At 44.6% G+C, this 21,631-nt stretch overlaps 1 protein-coding gene across 1 annotated transcript; it reads right to left on the reverse strand.

Annotated features, from left to right (window-relative positions):
- Window positions 1-17,403: 17,403 nt before the first annotated feature.
- Window positions 17,404-21,413, reverse strand: LOC100013031 (polyadenylate-binding protein 1-like). The gene has a single exon (XM_056809807.1). The coding sequence runs from the start codon at window positions 21,409-21,411 to the stop codon at window positions 19,117-19,119; it is 2,295 nt and encodes a 764-aa protein (XP_056665785.1). The 5' UTR covers window positions 21,412-21,413; the 3' UTR covers window positions 17,404-19,116.
- Between the last annotated feature and the right edge of the window lie 218 nt (window positions 21,414-21,631).

Below are 21,631 nucleotides of genomic sequence, written 5' to 3' on the forward strand. Positions count from 1 at the left end.
ATTTCACAGTTTAGGTGCAAACATTTGCTTAGATGTGTAAACACAAATGATTTCTAAATATGTACTGTGAACAAAATTAATTTTTGAGGTGAATTGGATAAGACAATCTGTAATGATAAACAGGGCTCTTCCGGGCCACTGAAAGCAGGTGACAGAATACCTGGTGGAAGTTAAGTTTAGTGATGGCAAAAGCAAGTCAGAGAAGGTGAGAGAGGTGTAGAATAAATGTCTGAAAGACAAGGTGTGGGAGAATACGGAGTCTCTATGAAAGCCAGAAGACATGATGTAAGCAGGTATGTGAAGTGGGGAGGAGGAGAATATTGAATGTGATTCTGCTTTAAGCAGAGGTTTGAAGGGAAAAGAGTCATTGTTTTGAGACTAAGTTTATTTAATTGTGATGGAGAAAAAGCAAGTAGGAGACGGAGAAAATTTTGCATTGGAAAATGAAGGAACCCAGTTGTTAACAGACTTTCCTCAAAGTCCATTTGATAGCTGTGGGCCTTTGAATTAGTCCATTGGGAGGAATGTAATGGGAAAGTTTCCAATTGTAATAGTCTGAGTTGGGAAGGCAAAAAGAAAGTTGTATTAATAAAGAAGTGCAAGCTCACATTTCCTAGGACTGCAAACAACTGAGATATAGAGCCACAACAAGTCAGAAGGAAGACAGATTCGAGGTAGTACGACTAAGTAAGAAGTAGAAACTGCTGTCAACTTATTAACCCTTTTCTGACTCATGGAAAGCATGAAAGCATCTATAATTGTTTTTCTTTGGCATTCAAGAACTAGGAGAGCAAATAATGGGGAAAATAGAAAATCACTATTTAATGTATGGGAACATTTCAAGAGAAAAACAGTTTGACTGTAAATTTGTAAGGCTCTAAAAAGTCATTTAAGTGGGCAGGGAATAAGCCCCGCCAAATAAAAGGCCTCTTTCATTTATGAAATTTGAAGGTGAACATTTTGAAGTAAAGGAAAAAAGGCCCAGGACCTCCAACTCATCTGATAAACACATCCTCCAGCTATGCTGCCCAGTTGCAAATATTGCAGATAGCTAACCAAAGGGTGTTTCAGGACTGTTGCAACATTTCAGAGAAATAAATAACTAGCCATAAAGTGCTCTCGGGTTTAAACAATCATCCAGGTTAAGTAATCTTGTGAGGTATATATGTAGGGTCCCAACTCTGGGAGGATGGAACTGCTTTGCTGAGCTTTCCCCTAGCATGCTAGTGATAGCGCTAGTAATAAAGGCTTTCCCTTGCTTGAATTGCATTGTCTTCATGTGCTCCTTTGGTGGTCTGCAACTCAGACCCTAACATTTGGGGGCTCGTCCGTGTGACCCCCCTGAGGACCACCGTGACAAGGGAAAGCCTTTATTGCTAGTGCTATCACTAGCATACTAGGGGAAAGCTCAGCAAAGGAGTTCTGTCCTCCCAGAGTTGGGACCCTACATATATACCTCACAAGGTTACTTAACCTGGATGATTGTTTAAACCCGAGAGCACTTTATGGCTAGTTATTTATTTCTCTGAAATGTTGCAACAGTCCTGAAACACCCTACGGTCAGCTATTTCACTGAAATGTTTGCAACTGGGCAGCATAGCTGGAGGATGTGTTTATCAGATGGGTTGGAGGTCCTGTGCCCTTTTTCCTTTACTTCAATTTCACGTCCCAAATGACCGAGTGAGTTGCTTGTTGAAATATGATTAATAAGTTAATGCTTAATAAGTTGTCTCACATAAACTTTAGGGGAGTAACCTGATATGCTGACTTGACAACTTGACTAAGTCTTGATCTGATATAAGGCAGCCAAAGCAGAGACAGTGGTAAAAGCTGGATGGAGTATATGTGAAGGAGGAATGTTTAGATGGGCTAACCGGCAATAGAAGGGATGGAAATGAATCCTATGAAAATTCAAGTTCCTTTCAAAATGCAAAATGTCTGCTTAGAGGTTGATAGGTTTACTTGGTTATTGGAGGTCACATATCTAGATACTGCAGCCCTTACAGAAAATGATCAGGGGGAAACTGAGTTTTGTGGGGGACACCATGAAAATAAAGACTTTGAAGAGGCTAAAAATTGCAGTACAAACTTCTTTAGGTTCATGACCTACGTAAGATGGGTCAGTGGAACTACAAGTGTCAGTTTAAGATAATTATGCCGACTGGATTTTATGGCAGGAATGTTAAAACTTTAGATCCCAAACAAATAAATCTAGACATAACAAATTCTCATGTGCAATGGAATGAGGCACATGCTAGCCTCAAATCTCTTGCTAAAGGCCCTGCCTGGTTTACAGATGGAACAGCTATGTTGGACAAGTTCGACATTGGAAGGCTGTGGCATATAACCCCAAACGATCAGAAAAACCGGTTGCACTTCTGGCTCAAGTTTCCAGCACTGAAACCTTGTAAAAGAAGAAAGAGAACATGGTATGGCACCTTACATGGTGGGGCAGGAATAGGTGGGGGTATAGGAAATTCTACATAGCTTGAGGGCTTGTCTAGACAATGTGCGGTGCTGGACAAAATGTGTCTCAAGCATCAATAGTGACTGCCCACAATGGTCCTCTCCCACCGAATACTTTACATTATGGAAAGGAATTTTTCACCTTGTTTAATTGGATAGTAAGATGTAGTGGTATGTTGTGTCAACATGGAATTTAGGAATCCCAAACTTGTGGCCTAGTGCGATCTGATGAACACCAATTTTAGATTTAGCTTGTAGATTGGAGACCCCAAAAGCTTGTCCTTGTTCCCTGTTCCCATGAGAAATCTACCCTGAAGGGAAATGATGACCCTGGGTGAGATAAGCATATGCTAAGGACATTCTTTGTTTTAGGTAGCGTCCCCTATTGTATTAGAACCTTTCTCAGGAAGGTCAGACCTGGGCATGAACCATCCTTTAGTAACTTTGTAAGCAGCCCCTTCTCTTGCACCCTAGCTTCTAGCTATGATTCTTTTCCCTAGCTTGATTTGTAAAGATTAAAATTTAGGAATTTGGGGAAACTGAGGCAGGTATAAATTAGTTTCTCTCTGCAAGGAGTATCATATTTTAGAGGTTTATTAAAGGTTGAGAATTTAAGAATATACAAGTAAGAAAAGGACATGCTAGGTGGGCCATGAGGCCCACCCAACTTTCACTCACATCATGAGACGAGTCTGTTTGCCAGCGGAGACAGGAAGTGAAGACCCCCAAAAGCCTTTGCAATCAGGTTAAATACCTTCTCGATCTCAGCCCACGTGAGAATTCAAAGCATTCTGGGGAAGTGGAGCAAGGGCTTCTGGGGACTGAAGTCCAGAGTTCAAATCCATTTTTACATTTCTCCGTTTGATCGTCTGGAGAGGACTTCTCCAAAGGATCATAAAAACATAAATAATTTAAAGATTACAATAATTTGAGGATAAGAGAAAAAAAGGAACAAAACCAATAACTGCTGGACGCATTGACAAAAAGCCAGTTAGGGGGCAGTCTCCTTTGGCTTGAATGTATACATACAAATAAATGTTCAATCAACCACACCCAAAGTTCATTTTGTGCAGCTTGTGGTCTGGAGGCTTCTTCATTGTGTCTTCTCCCAACAGTTCAGTTCTGAATTCAGAGAGGTAGCACCTTTCTTTATTTAAATTCTTCTCAAAAAGAATTTAAACTTTGCAATTTAAATAATGATATTTTTGACATTCCCCCATTAAGAAGGTGATTGACAAATACAGGATCACTTAGGGATGCATGGCTGAGGTATGAGGTATATGAATCAATTGGTAAGAGAAATGAAAAGACATCAGAAAAATCCAAAAGAAAAGAAAAATTTCTGGATGAAAATATAGACTATCAAAGTCTTATGTGTAAAAATTCCAAGTAAAAAGAAAAATAAATCAATAACAGGTCCTTGAATCAGGGCCCAATCAAAATGATCTAAGCAATGATGCATTTACCCAGTCAGTAGCCAGGACTACCGAAAGGTACCACACTATGAAAGGCAGAAAAGGGGACCAGATTATAGGAGCCAAGGTTTCAGGGATACTCTTCTGTGAGTATTTTCAGAGTGAGTGTGGACACAAGGAAAGCCTATGTCTTAACAACATGTTAAACACAGTAACCTCAAGTCTTCACACTAGGTTCAAGACCTTTGTATTGGCCTAGAAGTGCATCAATCCATCCTGGATTAGTTTTTCTTTGGCTCTGTGCAATAGCTCTTGTGTGTATATCTTGTCCTGGAATCAGACAGAATCATTAAGCAAAGTCCCATAAGTTTTTAATAATTAGTGGCATCATTTTTATAGTCACAAGCTTTTTAGGGCATTCATTAGCAAATGTATCTTAAACTTATATTACTGAAAAATCAAAAAATTAAAGAAAATCTTAATGCTGGTGACATGTGCTTCAAAAATAAAAAAGAGAGAAAAATATATATAAAACCTGAAAAGGTATATTGCGCATGTGAGAAAAACATAATAAAAGAGTTTTATAAATTCAAAAATATAGCTTATGATCATTGACACTCTGTGTCAGCTAAGGAAATATAGAATGCAAGGCTTTCTCACCAAAAATGAGATCCATTTCCTCTTAATGCCTGGCCATGATCTACTGTGAGTGAATGCAAATGAATTGAACAAGATAACTTTTCATTAAAAAAAAAACAAAACAGTATTACAAATATGTAGTTATCAATATCCCCAAAATTTTCAATAGCCCAATTAATTGAAATACCAAAAAAAACACACTATCATATTTCACATAAGTTGCTGTATGGCATTTTAAAACCCTATGAATTGATGGATATTTGTCACAATTTTTTACAATCATAGCAATCTTTCAACCTTGGTAATAAACATATTTTTTAACAAAGTAAAACTCATTTTGGGTTTAGAACATCATGAAATCTATATATCATTCTGGTGGAAGTAAAATAGTGAGCTAAAGAGTATAAATGAAGAGTGCTCCTTTTTTGGAGGCTTTTTAGGGATACAAATGCCCTGAGATTAACTGCCCCAACTTCCATTCACATATTTAGAAATGCGGGAAGGTTGGGGGTTATAATTGTATTTCACTTCAGCTATGGGCCTTACCTCCTGGTAGGGGCAGGCAAAAATAACCAGAGATTGTTAAAGAAAATTCCAAAAATCATATTTAAAAACCCCCTTAAAATCAGTTGAGATATTTAGCACATTAAATTTTCCAAAGGCTGTTATACAATTATAACCAGTCCTGAAGTCCATCTATCCTCTATGTGACAATTTACAAAGTCAAATTAGAAAGGCTGTTTTTTTTAATATGGGCTTAATTACAATAATATTTGTTCAGCACAGTTATAGGGGAAAAACAACAGAATTTAACAGTAGTTAACGGAGTACATTAAAATGATTCAGTGTAATAGAATAATATTGAATCCAGTAATATATGAACTTAAAATCACAAAGTTATATCTTAAACCAAGCAAGCATCAAAATGCAATAGAAATACAGAGATTTGTATAAACCATTGGAGTCTGAAATGCCTTAAAATTTATAACCTCCAGTCTTTAAAGTTCCCTGGGAGTTTTTTTGTTTGTTTGTTTTTAATTATCCATTTAAAATTCTATTGTCCAAAGGCAGAGTGGTAAGGGCTAAGCAATGGGGGTTAAGGGACCCATCCAGGGCCCCACAGCTAGGAAGTATCTGAGGAGAGATTTTAATCTAGGACCGCATATCTTTAGGCCTGGCTCTCAATTTGTTGAGAAGCAGAGTTTTTCCCCCAAAGTTAGCTAAAAGGAACGCAGGTGAAGTCAATAAAAGGATCAATGCATTAAAAGACATCCTTGTAAAATAGCCATTGCTTTTAAGTTCCTGCTTGAAAAAGTCTGTTTCTTTTCTCTCCCCTACTATGATCCACCCATGTGGTCAATACCCCTATTACCAGCTGGTAGAAATGAGTCCTGTGCGATCTGCTCCAAGGATCTGGGTGATGAGCCACCTGGGGTCATGCTCGTGGGTCTGGGGTGCAGAAACAGGCAGGCAGGGCCTGGAGATCGAGCACCAGGTGAGAGGCCAGGAGCAGGGGCCAGAGCCGGAGTGGGCCGCTGGAGTGGGCAGGGCCAGGACCAGGTGAGGACAGAGAGAGGTCAGGATCGGGGGCTGCAGGCAGGAGCTGATCAAGATGGTTTTCTAAAAAAGCATCTTGGAGAAACATGGCTTAAAAAAAAATTCTAGGCACTAGCTATTAAAGCTGAACTAAAGATCAGAAAAGAATCAGAAGATTGAGAGTCTTTTTCTCCCATTAGGTCGCCAACTGTAAAGATTAAAATTTAGGAATTTGGGGAAACTGAGGCAGGTATAAATTAGTTTCTCTCTGCAAGGAGTATCATATTTTAGAGGTTTATTAAAGGTTGAGAATTTAAGAATATACAAGTAAGAAAAGGACATGCTAGGTGGGCCATGAGGCCCACCCAACTTTCACTCATATCATGAGACGAGTCTGTTTGCCAGCGGAGACAGGAAGTAAAGACCCCCAAAAGCCTTTGCAATCAGGTTAAATACCTTCTCAATCTCAGCCCATGTGAGAATTCAAAGCATTCTGGGGAAGTGGAGCAAGGGCTTCTGGGAATTGAAGTCCAGAGTTCAAATCCATTTTTACAGATTGTATCTTGTCAGTGTAGTTTGAACACTCCCATTTTCCTTCTAGCCATAGTAATGTCAATCATCTTTCCCTGCCCCTGGATTTCCCAAAGGGTATATAGGTTCCCAAAATTCTTTTGTTCCTACGAGTCCATCCTGAGTCAGTGGCACTCCCAGGGGCTGGTGACCAGGGCATCTTGACTCTGTGCAGTCTTGGGAAGCAGCTCTGTTGTTGTATTTAGTAGCGCGAACCCCTTTTCCCTTGATTAAAGAGTGATTTTGACTATTTACTAGATCTGTGTTTTTTCTAGTTGACAGTTACATACTAGAGCAACAATACACCATAGGGGTCAGCATTATAGATGAGAAGTTTGGTGTCTGTGCAATGTTCATGTTGTCTCTTTTTCGGAGTGCATTCATCTTTCACTGTAACGTTCATTCACTGGGAGGTTGTGACTTGTGTGGAATGAGCAGAAGGCAGCAGAATCACTCTTCAGCCTGTGATTTGACTCTGGTTCTTTTGTCTAATTTCTCTATGTTATATGAAGCATTGGTTTCATAGTGTGGCGGGGCGATGTGTTGTAGTTTCTTCCCCTCAGCCCTGTAGATACGTTGGGAAATTGCATTGCTTGTGACAATGGCGTGATACAGTTGATCTTTTGAACCTTTATGATAATTGTACTGGCCTGTGAGAGAACTGGGTAAGTAGAGTGAAAAAAAAGAGAAAGGAGAACCTTTACTAGTTTTGGAATGTCTTTAAAAGAGTTAGCCGAACTACAAGGCAAATTATCCCTATTACTATGGCAGGATTTCATTTTGGGAGATCAGGCTCAAATCCATCAGCCTGTTGCTATTCAAAAACACTGCTGTAGAAGTAGCACAATTTGAATGTGGGGGAAGAGAAAGAAATACAGAATGTCTCTCAAGAAATTGTTTGTTGCTCAGCTAAAGATAGGAATTGTAAACTGTATAAAGAAAGGAATTTGGGAGGAAAGCAAAACTGGACTCCTCGGATCCTCCCTTCTGCCACTTTTCTACCTCCTGCCCCACAGCTCCATCCCAGAGAGATTAGGGGAAGGTCAGACTCTGAGAAAAGTTTGTGAAGTGAAAAGACAGGATTCCAGAGCACAGACCAATCTGATTATTAATTGAAAAGTCACTATTGAAGCAAAGCTTCTACTTGATGCTGAGAGAGAGAGAGAGAGGTCTGCTTCATATATGAGAATCCACATAAATTTCAAAACAGAATGCCAATGACTCTCTACAAGTGAGTTTAAGGAATTAACTGTTTCGTCTCCTCCTCTTGCCAAAAAGGAAGGGTGAACTACAGAGCCCTGAGGGTTCTCAGAGAGAAGTGAATGAAATGTTACAAGGTAGGGATAAACTATTTTTAATTCAAATTTTTGAAGACCCTGCAAGGCAAATTTATATAAGGTATAAAGTGATATAGAATTAGTACTTACTGTATAAAGAAGTTGAAGGAGAACTTTTATTTTTATTTCTTTATTTCAAATATTTTCCATGATTACATGATTCATGTTCTTTCCCTTCCTACTTCCCTTTCCCCTCCCGGAGCTGACAAGCAATTCCACTGGGTTATACGTGTATTGCTGCTCCAAACCTAGTTCCATATTATTCATATTTGTAATGCATAAAAACTCCAGAGCTTAGGAGAAAGTAGGAAGATTGGAATAGGGCACCCTTGAAGACCATTTGGACAGGACCCCATACTGTTATTCTTGTCACTCTTACTTCTCTTAAAAGTCACGGGTGTCATGCTGTGAGTCCACCACTCCAGAGTGAAGGAAGCCCAGTTAACAGATGAGTGGATAGTGAATTCTGTCCCCAGAAAACCAACCTGGCTGCAAATCACCAGGCATTGGAATCGTCCACTGGGTGGGCTGAAGCAGACGATAGCAGAGACAGACAGCTGCCCCCTCCCCCCAAAACAACTGGAATTTAGAACCCAGGATGATAACTATTACTGAACTACTTCATTTGTTCCTCCTGTATTTGTGCGCACCCGGAGGCCACCCCCCTGCTTCAGCTCTTTGCACTGTACCCTCTCCCTATACAGTTGTTTTCATGCTCATCTTCCTTGTTCCCTGTTCATTCGGAGTGTTCTCCCAACTTATTCGAGATTCTGTGCCCAGCTGTTCTCCCTAATGACATACCAGGCCCAACTGGATGGTTCACCAGGTGGTGATGTACCTTGATTGGCAGTTTAGGGTGCATCAGTAGGGGAAATGTAGAGGCAGAATTTTAAACCTTGCCTTTCTCTTTGATTCTCTCCCTCCTGCCTATTCTCTGAAGCCCTCTAGGTTGCCCTTTTCTGACTCACCCTCTCCCTTCTTCCCCTTAGCAAAGATGGTCAACTGTCTTTAGTCTACTCACCATTATCAGCCCAGTCATTCATGTATGTAAAATGTATATAAAGCTGGATGTTGTGATCACTTGGGAGACTACTCTGGCTAGGCTGGCATGCATTACCAATACATCTGCCTCTTTCCACGATCCCGGTTGTCAGTGAGATTCCTTGCAGTAACAATCACTTGCAGAAAAGGAAATGAACTATAGAAGTCCAAGAGAAAATCTTTTCAGTTAAACTGTAAAGAGAATCTGTGGAAAAAAGAGAATAATATTCATACCCTGTTTATTGTAAAAATGGAGATTTGAAACCCGGACTTCAATCCCCAGAAGTCCTTGCTCTAGTTCCCAGGATGCCCTCTAATCTCACTGAGATCCTCACCTGGGCGAGATCAAAATTTCTATTTGAACTGGTTGTAAAGCCTACTGGGTCTCTCTTCCTACTTCCGCTTTGGAGCATACGCAACTCTCTACCTAGCAGGCAAGATGTGAGTGGTTGTGAATGGGCTCTCTGGGCCTAGACACGTGCTTTCTTATTTTGTATTTTCTTAATTCTTAATCTTTAATAAACCTCTAAAAATAGAATTACTTCAAGTAAAGAAACTAATTTTAACTGCTACACTATGTCGTAAGTCTGTGTTCGCTGTTCTATGTGCATATTGGGGAAAGAAAACCTCTATGTGAGTTTGAGGTAACTCCATCTCTCTCTCTCCTCCATTTCTCCAGAAAAATGAAGGAGCTGACAGACAAGGTGATGTGTTTAAGAACTTTCCTGTGTGTGAATTTGGAGTTAAGCATTTGAGATCATTGAACTGATTGAGAAGGAATTTTAACTGTAATATATTGAAGCTGGTCCCTCTACCCCATGCTTCTCCTGGCAGGACAAAGGCCTCATGGCCTGTTAGTGTTTTCCCTTGGGTCTTTGGAGTGTGGGAATTTGCCTTAGGGAGATTCCTGACTGATCAGGTCTTAGGTCCCATTTGTATCAGAGGCCACTCTTTCAGATGGCCAAGCCCCGGGGCTAGAATGATCCTTTTCTCTATATATCAAACATCAGTGTTTCCAGGAGAATCCAGCCCAGAACCACTCTTTTTGTATTTACTGTGAAGCTAATCAATTTAACATTCCTAGTCTTTATTTCTAGATTTGTGACTAAAATTGTGATATGTTCATTATTGCCAACATATGTACATTGTGCTGGAAGAAATGCTAAAATGTAAACTTGTGTTTAAGTGCAATTTGACTCTGTTTACTCACAAAGCATTTATGATTCATATTGTGAATGAAAGTAATATTTGAGGTGAATTGGCTATGTAAATGTGTAGAAGATATTACATGTGTTATGCATGTGGATAGTGCAATTGTTAATAGGATTGATAATCTGGGCTCTTTTGAGCCGCTAATAGCAGGTAGAAACGATGCCTGGTAGAGTGGATTCAGAAGTTTAAACAAATAACTGTTTCATCCCACTCTCTTACCAAGGAACCAAGTGCTCTCAGAGAAGTGCATAAATAGAAGATGTTTTCAGTTAGCTCTTGGCTCCCAGACTCTGATAAACCAATTAATAGAGGCTGCCTTGAAGGTGTTTCGAACAGGGAGTGTACCCAGCCACCATCCCCTCCCAATCCGGTGAGTGGAGACCAAATGGCTTTTGAAGTAATGGGCACTGGTGGAAGAATGTTGTTTGAAGGGACAGCAGCCCTCCACCCTGTGCCCAGCCTATGGGCAATGCTGGCACTGGAGATGCCAGTGTCCCACTGGAGCAGGACCCCAGCGACCCAAGAACCAATTCCCTGACCTCCACTCTCATGAAGATTCAGGATAGGGATGTCTTGGGACTGGCCCTCTCCCATCATCATGGCCAAACCCAGGGTTAATCTTGAGGCTGAAGGTAAGGCTGTTGATTTTATACAGAAACAACCTTCTCTGTTCTTATTTCCCACCATGGTCCTACAACCTTGTCTCAACAAAGGTAATTGGAGCCAGTGGGAGGCCCCCTAAGTGTAGGGAAACAGCAACCCTGATTTGTGTCCTTAAGGACAGTGGGTGATGGCACTCTCCTTCCAGATTGATGCTTCTCCCTAGGAACCTGATGTGGAAATTGGCCATGAGACTACACAGTTCCATGCCCTTGGGCAGAGAAGCTCTTAACACTCGAAAGTCCTTTGAGTCTTTGTGGACACCTTTACTGGATGGATAGAAGCTTTCCCCAGCAGAACAGATAACAATTCTAAATTTTAAGCAAAGATTGATTGGGTCCAGGCCCTCCTAATTGTGCTGACCCAAATTAGAATAGCTCCCTGAGCTAATCTAGGACTGAATGAGTAAGTGGGGTTTGTTAATCAATGACCTATAACTGCAGCCTTAATTTACCACAATAGATTTGGACCTTGGGCTTAGAAATATGGTCCCAAGCTTGCTCGAGTTCCTCCAGAGCCTGGGGTAGAGAAACCTCTCTGTAAAGTATTGTTAGTTCTGTGTTTATAGATGCCAGATTAATGCAAGTTTTGCAAAGGAGTTTTAGCAGGAACACCTCAAGAATGTCTACAAACAACTAGGAATCAGATTTCCTAAGAAGATGACTTCTGAAGATGGAGTTGTTGGCTGTGGGGATAAGCTCCCCCAATGCTCATGTTTAATATCGTTTTCGGTTGTACTAATTTTCTCTGTTTATATCTGTTGCTCTAGCCCTGGCTTCTCCACTTCTGCCTTGGGAATTGAGCCTCTCCCTGGTGCTCCTCCTGCCAATTAGGGGAAACAGTCACATAATATACCTTTTGGGAAACAAAGGACAGGAAGTATGATTGATTAGTTTAACAATGGCCACAAGGAAATGAGGAGTCCAGGGCTGGATCATCAGACAGAAGCAGATGTTTTACAATGGATACAAAGAGGTCTCTGATACAATGGGGGGGACTTCTAAGAGCAAAGGGGTACTTGAGATTTCATTATATACTAATCTTACCTACATTGGGATCATTAAGTGCTTTAAGATTTATTGTTCAGCAACTAGGAGGGATCTAGAGAAAGAACTGTGGGAGTAAAAACACAGAAGAAAAACAGCTGCTTGAATACAGGGGGATATGGTTGGGGATGGAGACTAAATGGTCATCCTAGTGCAAACAACAACATGGAAATAGGTCCTTATCAAGGACACATGTAGTACCCAATGAAATTGCCGTCATCTACAGGAAAGGTGGGGGGAGGGGAGGGAGGGAAATAATGTGATTCTTGTAACCAAGGAATAATGTTCTAAATTTACTAAATAAAATTTTAAAAAAAACCTTTATTGTTCAATCAGAAACAGTCTGGGACTTCCCATAAGGCAAGTTCCCAAGGGACAGGGACAAATTTGGAGGTTCCAAAAACACAGTTGAGAGCATCTAGCTGAGAACAGCTCCAGCTTTCAGGGTTAGGGAGTCTATAGCAAGGGTGGAAGAACAGTGGGAGCTAAGGTCAAGCGAGGCATGAAAGCCCAATCCTGATTGGTCCAAAAAGGCTCTTCCCTGAACATCACACAGATAAGGTCTGTAAGTAACTGAGAAAAATTAAGTCATTCCATCTGTCAACATGGAATCTAGGAATCCCAAACTTGTGGCCTAGTGAGATCTGATGAACCCCAAGTTTCAGGATGTCAACATGGAATCTAGAAGTCCCCAGTTTATTTAGTTGGGAGATAGAAACCCCAGGTTTTGACCTTGTCACAGGAGAGTTTCCCCCTGTGGGAGGGTCCCACTTCACTAGACAATAGACATTCACTTCAGGTGGGGGGCAGATCCCTTCTGAAAGTCAAGTAGCTCTTTTGTCTCCAGAAGCCTTTCCCAGTATATCACACCCTCCTTACTGAGAATCAGAGGATTGAACTCGGGACCTTCAGCTTGCAAGACTGATGCACTACCTACTGCACAAAAGCTGAATTGGATGTCTATTGCCTGGTGAAGTGGGACCTTCCCTCAGGAAGGTTGGAGACCCCAAACTTTGCGCTTGTTCCCTTTTCCCATGAGGATCCACCCTGAAGAGAATCCCAGGGTGGCAGTTTCAGACTGAGTGGGGGACCCTCAGGAGAATGACAGTTCTAGTTAGATGAGACTAAGCAGATGCTAAGGACCCTCTTTGTCTCAGGTAGTCTCCCCCACTGTATCAGAGATCCTTTCCCAAGAAGATCCACACCTGGGCAGGAACCATCCTTTAGTATCCATTGGAAGCATCCCCTTCCCTCACATCCCAGCCTCTAACCATGATTCCTTTCCCAGGCTTGATTGTATTCTGTCGGTGTAGTTTGAACACTCCCATTTCCTTGTAGCTATAGTGATATCAGTCGTCTTCCCCTGCCCCTGGATCCCCAAATGGTATAGAGCATCCCCAAATTCTTTTGTTCCTCAGAGTCCATCTAGCGGGATGGCACTCCCAGTGACCAGAGCGGCCAGAGTTCAATCCTTGGACTCTGTGCAGTCACGTGTGGAGCTGCTCTGTTGTGGAGGACTCCTAGCGCTGAACCCCTTTTGCCCTTGATTAAAGAGTGATGTTGACTATTTAATAGTTCTGTGTTTTTCCAGTAGACACTTTGTGTCTGTAGTTGTCCTATGTTGACCTGACCTTGCCTCTTCCTTGGCTTCCTTTCTGCTGGAACAGTAAATATCTGGACCAGTCCCATCAACTAGGACAGGATCAAGAGGACCAGCTACCCCAAAGAGCCTGTGACACAGCCTTATTCCTAGCCCCAAGTCTCCAGTAACAAGCTCTGTCCAACCAAGAAGTACCCAGGACCCAATTTACCTCCCCCTAAAGAAAACCTAGGTAATCCTTGCCCTTTGGGGAGTCTCTGGCCCTGCAGATAGGGCTCTCTTGTTGGCAAACTCAATCAATTCTTGTTGGGTCCTCAGTTTCTGATTCTGGTTCTGCTTTATTCTGGCTCTGACAGTGTTACCCACAGGGCTCTTTCAGGGGAAAACTCTGTCAGTTGCTTGTAAAGAAGCTCTGCTAAAACATCATGTTTACCCAAGAGCAGAAAAAGGAGAGAAGGAACCCTTCTGTGTTTGGGATTTATTCGCCTGCTTGTTTTTAGCCTTAGCCTTATCGGTTCCCAAACACAGTTTGAGTCCCTTCTGCTTCCAGACATCTGGGAAAGTCACCAGGTCATGTGGCCAGACCCATCTACAGGCAGGAAGAGTGATGCTGACTTCTGGACTTGGGAGGGTCCCAATGCTCAGGACTGAGCAGGGACTGAGGCTAGGCGGGCCCAAGCAGAAGCTCTGTCCATTATGGAGAACAGACAAGCTTTTACAATGAGAGAGATCGGATTGGGCAATTCGATCCATCCATCAAGGTATCCACATAGTGGTGAGCATCTGCTGTGAGCTGGGGTTGGTCTAAGAGCTCTAAATGTTCCCCAGAGGCAGACCAGAAACATCTCTGGAGGCTACAACAACCCTCTAGAGTGAGCCTTAAACTTTTCACAGCCAAGACACTTGCAGCTTCGCCTCAACTTGCAGCTTCGGACATGACCTGTGGCAGAGAGGAGCCGTGTCTCTCTGTGAGATTTCCTTATATGAGGCTTCTTTTGTGGGTCCAACCCCAACACTAACTTGTGACTCTTGTCTCACTGGGCCAGACCCAAGCTCTCTTTGACCCTGTCAAGGTGAAGCTCAGACTAGCTCAATGGTTTGTCCCAGGTCACATGGGCAGTGAGTGCCAGAGCCAGGACTTCAATCTGGACGGCATGTGGGAGGTGAGAGGAGCTCAGTTCTTCAGTCAAGTCTCTTTAGGCCCAGGAATCTCGATCTCTCCACTTGCTCCAAGCTCCCAGAGTACTTGGCATTCGAACCAGCTCTTTGGGCAAGGTGCAATGGATAGCGAGCTGGGCCTGGAGTCAGGAAGACCTGAATTTAATTCAGTCCTAACAACTTCCTAGCTGTGTGACCATGGACAAGGCACTTCGTGTCTGCTGACCTCAGTTTCCTTGACTGTAGGCTCGGGAAAACAACAGCAGGGTCCCTGGCACAGTAGTAGGTGCCTAATAAATGCTTGTTCCCTTCCTGGCACCCCCCCCCAATCCTGCAAACTTCAATCTTCTTTTCATATCATAGAATGTTTGCTAGACAGGACAAGAGACATCCCTAATCCAATTCTATTATTCTACAACTGGAAATTTAAGGCCCAGAGAGATATAATGATTTCTTCAATGCAACATCACTAGGATTTGATGTTCAGAGATTTTCCCACTGTCCCTGGCCAACCTTCTGTCATTTGCCGCTTCCATCTCATTTGTGGTAGTTTCATTTCCCATCAATCAATGAATCAACCATTTGTCAAGCATTTGCCCTTTTCTTTTCTGGGATTGCTGGGGATACAAAGACAAAAGTGAAAGGAGTGGGGGCAGCTAGGTGGCTCAGTGGATTGATAGCCAGGCCTTAAGTCAGGAGGTCCCGGGTTCAAAATTGACTTCAGACATTTCTCATCAGTGTGACCCTGGGTAAGTCACTTGACCCCCATTACCTAGTCCTCATAGCTCTTCTGCCTTGAAACCAATACTTAGCATTGATTCTAAGACAAAAAGTAAGGATTTTAAAAAGTGAAAGGGGCTTCCATTCTAATGAAGGAAACAACATTGGCACAAATAGGTTTAGGTTTACATTAAACAACAAAATCAAAATAGGTTTAAAAAAGTGTAAATTCTTCAAATATCATGTCACCTGTGTGGAGTGGCTAAAGGTAAGGAGATAGATTTTCAGTTGCAGTTCATGAAACTAAATCTGAATAGTTGATCACCCTGACTCCCATCCTCTTCACAGCTAGAGTACAAGTTGGAAAATACTGTGACAAGAAAAAAATTTTCTTCCATATTAATAGTCTACTCCTTCCCATTCACCAGCACCTGGTGATTACATTGATAGAAGTAGAGAAAGAGAAGTAGGAGGAAGGAAGGGAGAGAGGATGGAAGGAAGGAAGGGAAGGAGGGAGGGAGGGAGGGAGGGAGAAAGGGAGAAAGGGAGGGAGGGAGGGAGAATGGAAAGAAGGAAGGATGGAAGGAAGGAAGGAAGGAAGGGAAGGGAAGGAAGGAGGGAGGGAGGGAGGGAGGGAGAGAGGAAGGGAGGGAAGGAAAATGGAAAGAAGGAAGGAAGGAAGGAAGGAAGGAAGGAAGGAAGGAAGGAAGGAAGAGAGGGAGGGAGGGAGGGAGGGAGGGAGGGAGGGAGGATGGAAGGAAGGGAGGGAGGAAGAAAGGAAGGAAGGTAGGAAGGAAGGAAGGGAGGAAGGAAGGATGGAAGGAAGGGAGGGATGGAGGGAGGGAGGGAGGATGGATGGAAGGGAGGGAGGGAGGATGGAAGGAAGGAAGGAAGGAAGGGAGGGAGGGAGGGAGGGAGGATGGATGGAAGGGAGGGAGGGAGGGAGGATGGAAGGAAGGAAGGAAGGGAGGGAGGGAGGGAGGGAGGGAGGATGGAAGGAAGGAAGGAAGGATGGAAGGAAGGAAGGGAGGGAGGAAGGGAGGGAGGGAGAATGGAAAGAAGGAAGGAAGGAAGGAAGGAAGGAAGGAAGGAAGGAAGGAAGGAAGGAAGGAAGGAAGGGAGGGAGGAAGGATGGAAGGAAGGGAGGGAGGGAGGAAGGAAGGAAGGAAGGGAGGGAGGGAGGGAGGATGGAAGGGAGGGAGGGAGGGAGGGAGGAAGGAAGGGAGGGAGGGAGGAAGGAAGGAAGGAAGGAAGGGAGGGAGGGAGGATGGATGGAAGGGAGGGAGGGAGGGAGGAAGGAAGGGAGGGAGGGAGGAAGGAAGGAAGGAAGGAAGGAAGGAAGGAAGGAAGGGAGGGAGGGAGGATGGATGGAAGGGAGGGAGGGAGGGAGGGAGGATGGAAGGAAGGAAGGAAGGAAGGAAGGAAGGAAGGAAGGAAGGAAGGATGAAAAATGGATGGAAGGAAGGGAAGGAGGAAAAAGAAAGGGATGCTGGAAAAGAGGAAGCAATGAAGGAAGGAAACAAGAGTATATTAATCACCTATTATCTCATCTAATCCTCACTAGGATGTAGGCACTATTCATATCCCTGTTTTGCCTTACCCATGGTCACATGGCTAGGATCTGAGACCAGAATTGTACTCAATTTTTCTGACTTCAGACTCAGTGCTCTACCCACTGAACCACCTAGTTGATATCAAATGGTCCAGGGTCACTATACAAGCAGTATTCACTAGATCTCAATTGCCATAGTCATCATCCAGAGGTACAACCTGGGGAAGGGGTCTGCCATCTCTGCTAAAACTACTATTCCTACCTATGGGCAGATAAACTCAAGAACCCTCAGAAGAGTAACACCTCCCTGGCAACTGGCTCTGCAGTCATCACTCAGGGAAGGCACCCTTGCAGAGATGTAACCTGGCCACTGACTCTAAAGCTGTTGAAGGCCCAGCTTCCTCAGTAGCCATAGCTATTAAAGAACAATAAAGCAAAATTCACACCAAAATCCTTGGCACCATCAGTTTTATCAATTGAATGACACAACAGAAGATGCATTTTCATCTGTCTTGCTGTTAAACCATTAGAACCACAATGCATTTCCATTTATTTTACTGGCATCTGTACTGTCTCCCTTTTAGAAGGTGAACTCCTTGAAAGCAGACACTGCCTTAATTTTCTATTTGCATCCCAGCACTTAGCACCATGCTTCTTTGCATATAATGAGCACTAAAATTCTCATTCACTCATTTCCGTCCCAATTCAAGTCCAGATATGTTGAGTAGGAATAAATCCTTTGCCTACTCACTCATAACTAATAAGTAATCAACTATTCCACTCATACATAAGGCCAGTCTTGTTCCCAAAGAGTTCACATAATTTTAGAATCAAAAGGGACCCTAGACATCATTTAATCCAACATTCATTTTACAAGTGAAGAAACTGAGGCCAGAGAAGTAACTTGCTGAAGATCACCTATGTACATCCAGCCCAGGTGCCTCTGGGAAAGTTACTTAAGCACTGGGACCCTCAGTTTCCTCATTCACAAACAGGGATAATAGGGCTATTGGGAACATTGGATGAGTTGAGTAATGAAAAGTGCTTTGTAAGCCTTACATACAACCCTTTAAAATTTTGAGTTTCAGAAGTAGCAGCAGCAGCAAATACAACAACAGCAAGGCCAAGAACAAATTGCAGATTTTCTAAAGCCAATCTCACACTCATATAAATGTAGATACCATATGGCGTACACAAGAAAAGAGTGGAAGGAATCAAGCCTATTCTCACTAGCTTAAAGCAAACTGAAAATCTGATTTAAAAGAAATCTTTATCAAACTGCCAACAAGGAATCAGCAGGAGGTCACCAAAGGCTGTCTAAACACATAGCCAAGAGCAGGTAGTTTATAAATTTAACTGCTTTAAAGAGAATACTTGGATTGGAAATAGTAGAGATAGTAGCTCCAGACGAAATAGAACACAAAAGCCAGCTCTCCCTATGGTTCTATTTTAAAAAGAATGAAGTTACTTTCTTCTGTTAACCAGATCCTTTTCAGCAGTTTATGATTGAAGTGTCAGAGCAATTTTTGCAATCTGACTTTTGAGTATTATTCTTATCCATGTCTCATGGAAATGGATAATTTGAATAGTCAATAAATAATTAAATAAAATGTACAATCTGAATAATTTTTAAAGATACAATTTTAAAAGAGTTGTTGCATATTTTTTCCCATAGGATATTTTTTTTAACTGGGATTAAATTTTGGTTTTTTTTTTTGGACATCTGTACTTCATTCTTTTTTTCACAGTTTAAGGAATTTTTATTAAAACAAGAATTTTATAATCCAAATTACGGTTTTTTGTTCAACTATCAATTGTTATCTAAAACAATGGTGATATTTTAAGCTTTTTCCACAGAATTATCACAAAATTATAAAAAGAAATACTTTAAATTTTTGTACTGTGTTGAAAATTCTCCCTCCCCCAATAAAACATTAACTTGTTTTTATATTTTTACTCTTTGCTTTTCTCTTTTTTTGGTATATTTTAAAAGCAATCAGTAATCTAGGTCTAGCATTAAGTTTGCTTGACCTGGTATTTTCTTGGTACATCACATTCAAATTCTACATTTTTTATTTATTTCATATTTTGCAAAATTCACAACACTGAAATTTTTTGATGTTTACACATTTCCTTCACTGAAGCAGAGGTTCCATCTTCTCTTCTAAACGGCTGGAACATCGGCAGCATTTTTAACTGCCTTCTGGGCAGCCTCCTTGGCCTGGTGGGCCTGCAGGACCGCCACGGCTTCATCCACCTTGGAGCGCAGGGACTCCGGGGACTCGAGCATGTGCAGGAGCTCCGAGTTGTCGATCTCGAGCAGCATGCCGGTGATCTTGCCGGCCAGGCTCGGGTGCATGGCCTGGATGAGCGGGAACAGCCGCTCCCCCAGCATCTGCTTCTGCTCCTGAGGAGGAGCCGCCGCCAGCATGGAGGCCGTCAGAGGCTCCTGGCCTTGCACATGCACGGCAGGCTGCTGCACTCTGGCCTGGGGCTGGATGTTGACATGCTGCTGGGGGTTGCGAACCCCCGCTGCATACTTGTACTGTGGGCCCATCCGGACACCAGGAGCTCCAGCAGCCCCTGCAGAGGCCCCCGGAGGCAGCCCCAGGGCCTGAGTGGAGCTGTTGGCGATGCGCTGGGAGGCCCCCACCCCTCGCAGCTGCGAAGACATGGGCCGCATGGAGCCAAAGGGCGGCCTGGACGCTGCTGGGCGGATGGCCCCAGGCAGGTTCTGGAACGGATGAGGCCTGGCGCCCTGCGAGGTCCAGCGAGGACTCGGCCTGAGTGGAGCCATCTGGCTGGCCGGGTAGTAGGCAGGCCGGTTCTGAGTCTGGGGGATGGCGGTCATGAAGTAGCCGGAGGGAGGCTGGTAGGGGTTGAGGACGGGGTTGGGCACGGCCCGGATGCTCGCCATCCTCTGCATGTACTGGTTGGTGAGGTGGGCCTGGCGCTCCTCTTTGCGCTGGGCCAGCGCGATGTACAAGGGCTTGGTGGCCACGATCCTGCCGTTCATCTCTGTGACGGCTTTGGTGGCCTCCTCGGGTGAGGAGAAGCAGACGAAGCCAAAGCCTTTGTTGCGGCCCCCCTCCATCATCACCTTGGCGCTGGTGATGGTGCCGAAGGGGGAGAACTCTTTGCGCAAGCGCTCGTCATCGATGCCATCGTCGAGGTTCTTGACGTACAGGTTCACCCCCTGGTAGCGGGTGATCCTGTCCTGCTTCAGCTGCTCGAACTTGCGCTTGAGCTCTGTCTGCCGCTCCCCCTTCTTCTGCGCGCGGCCCACGTAGATCTTCTTGCCGTTCAGCTCCTTGCCATTCATCTCCTCCACGGCCTTCTGGGCGTCCTCGTGCCTCTCAAAGTTGACAAAGCCGAAGCCCTTGGACGTCCCGCTCTCGTCCGTCATGACTTTGACGCTCAGGGAGGGCCCGAACTTCCCGAAGAGCCTCTTGAGCCGCAGGTCGTCCATGTCCTCCCCAAAGTTCTTGATGTACACGTTAGTGAACTCCTTGGCCCGCGCCCCCAGCTCAGCCTCCCTCTCCTTGCGGGACTTGAAGCGGCCCACGAAAACCTTGCGGTCGTTAAGCAGCATCCCGTTCATCTTGTCGATGGCCCTCTCGGCCGCGTCTCGGGTCTCAAAGTGCACGAAGCCGTAGCCCTTGGAGCCGTGCTCGTCGCACACCACCTTGCAGGAGAGGATGTTACCGAAGGCCGAGAAGGTGTCGAAGAGGGCCTTGTTGTCGATGGACTTGTCCAGGTTCTTGATGAAGATGTTGCCCACACCGCTTTTGCGCAGGGACGGGTCCCGCTGGGACCACATGATGCGCACCGGCTTGCCCTTGATCACATCGAAATTCATGGTCTCCAGGGCCCGCTCCGCGTCGGCCGGCTGCTGGAAATTGACGTAGGCGTAGCCCAGGGAGCGCCGGGTGATCATGTCCCTGCAGACACGGATGGAGAGAATGGGCCCGGCCGGGCTGAATTTCTCGTACAGCATCGCCTCGCTCACCTCCGGGTGCAGGTCCCCCACGTACAGCGAGGCTGTGGGGTAGCTCGGCGCGCTCGGGTGCATCTCGCCGCCGCCGCCGCCGCCTCCCCCACACGACGACGAGGAAGACGACGAGGAGGAGGAGGAGGAGAGCGAGGAGGAGGAGGCGGAGGGCGAGGAGGAGGAGGAGGAGGAGGAGGAGGAGAACGAGGAGGAGGAGGAGGAGGATGAGAAGGATAAAGAGCCACAGGCGCCTCTGTCACCGCTGCCGCCGCTTCTGCCGCTGCGAGCTTGCCGAGGGAAGAGGGAAGGAACGGGTGGGGGGCTGCAGTCTGGAGTCGCCGCCGCCGCTGGGGGTTGGGGCTGGGCGGGGGGAGAGAAGGAGAGAGGGCGAGCGCGAAGGGACAAAAATCTGCCGCAATCGACTACGGCTCCACGGCGGCGCAGACACACACACACACACGTACACATACACAGACACACACCCAGGGAGGGAGGAGGCAGGCAGGCAGGCAGGGAGGGAGGGAGGGAGGGAGGCGGAGGCGGCGCCGGAGACTGCTCACTGCCAGGGCTGAGGCCAAGGGAGGTGGCCTTGGTCCTGGCCAAGGGAGGTGGCCTTGGTCCTGGCCACGGGATGGGCTGGAGCGGGGAGGAGGGCCGAGATTTTTTTCTATTTGGGGTAAATGATAAA

The sequence above is a fragment of the Monodelphis domestica genome, chromosome X (assembly GCF_027887165.1).
Source record: "Monodelphis domestica isolate mMonDom1 chromosome X, mMonDom1.pri, whole genome shotgun sequence".
Classification (NCBI taxonomy): Eukaryota; Metazoa; Chordata; class Mammalia; order Didelphimorphia; family Didelphidae; genus Monodelphis; species Monodelphis domestica.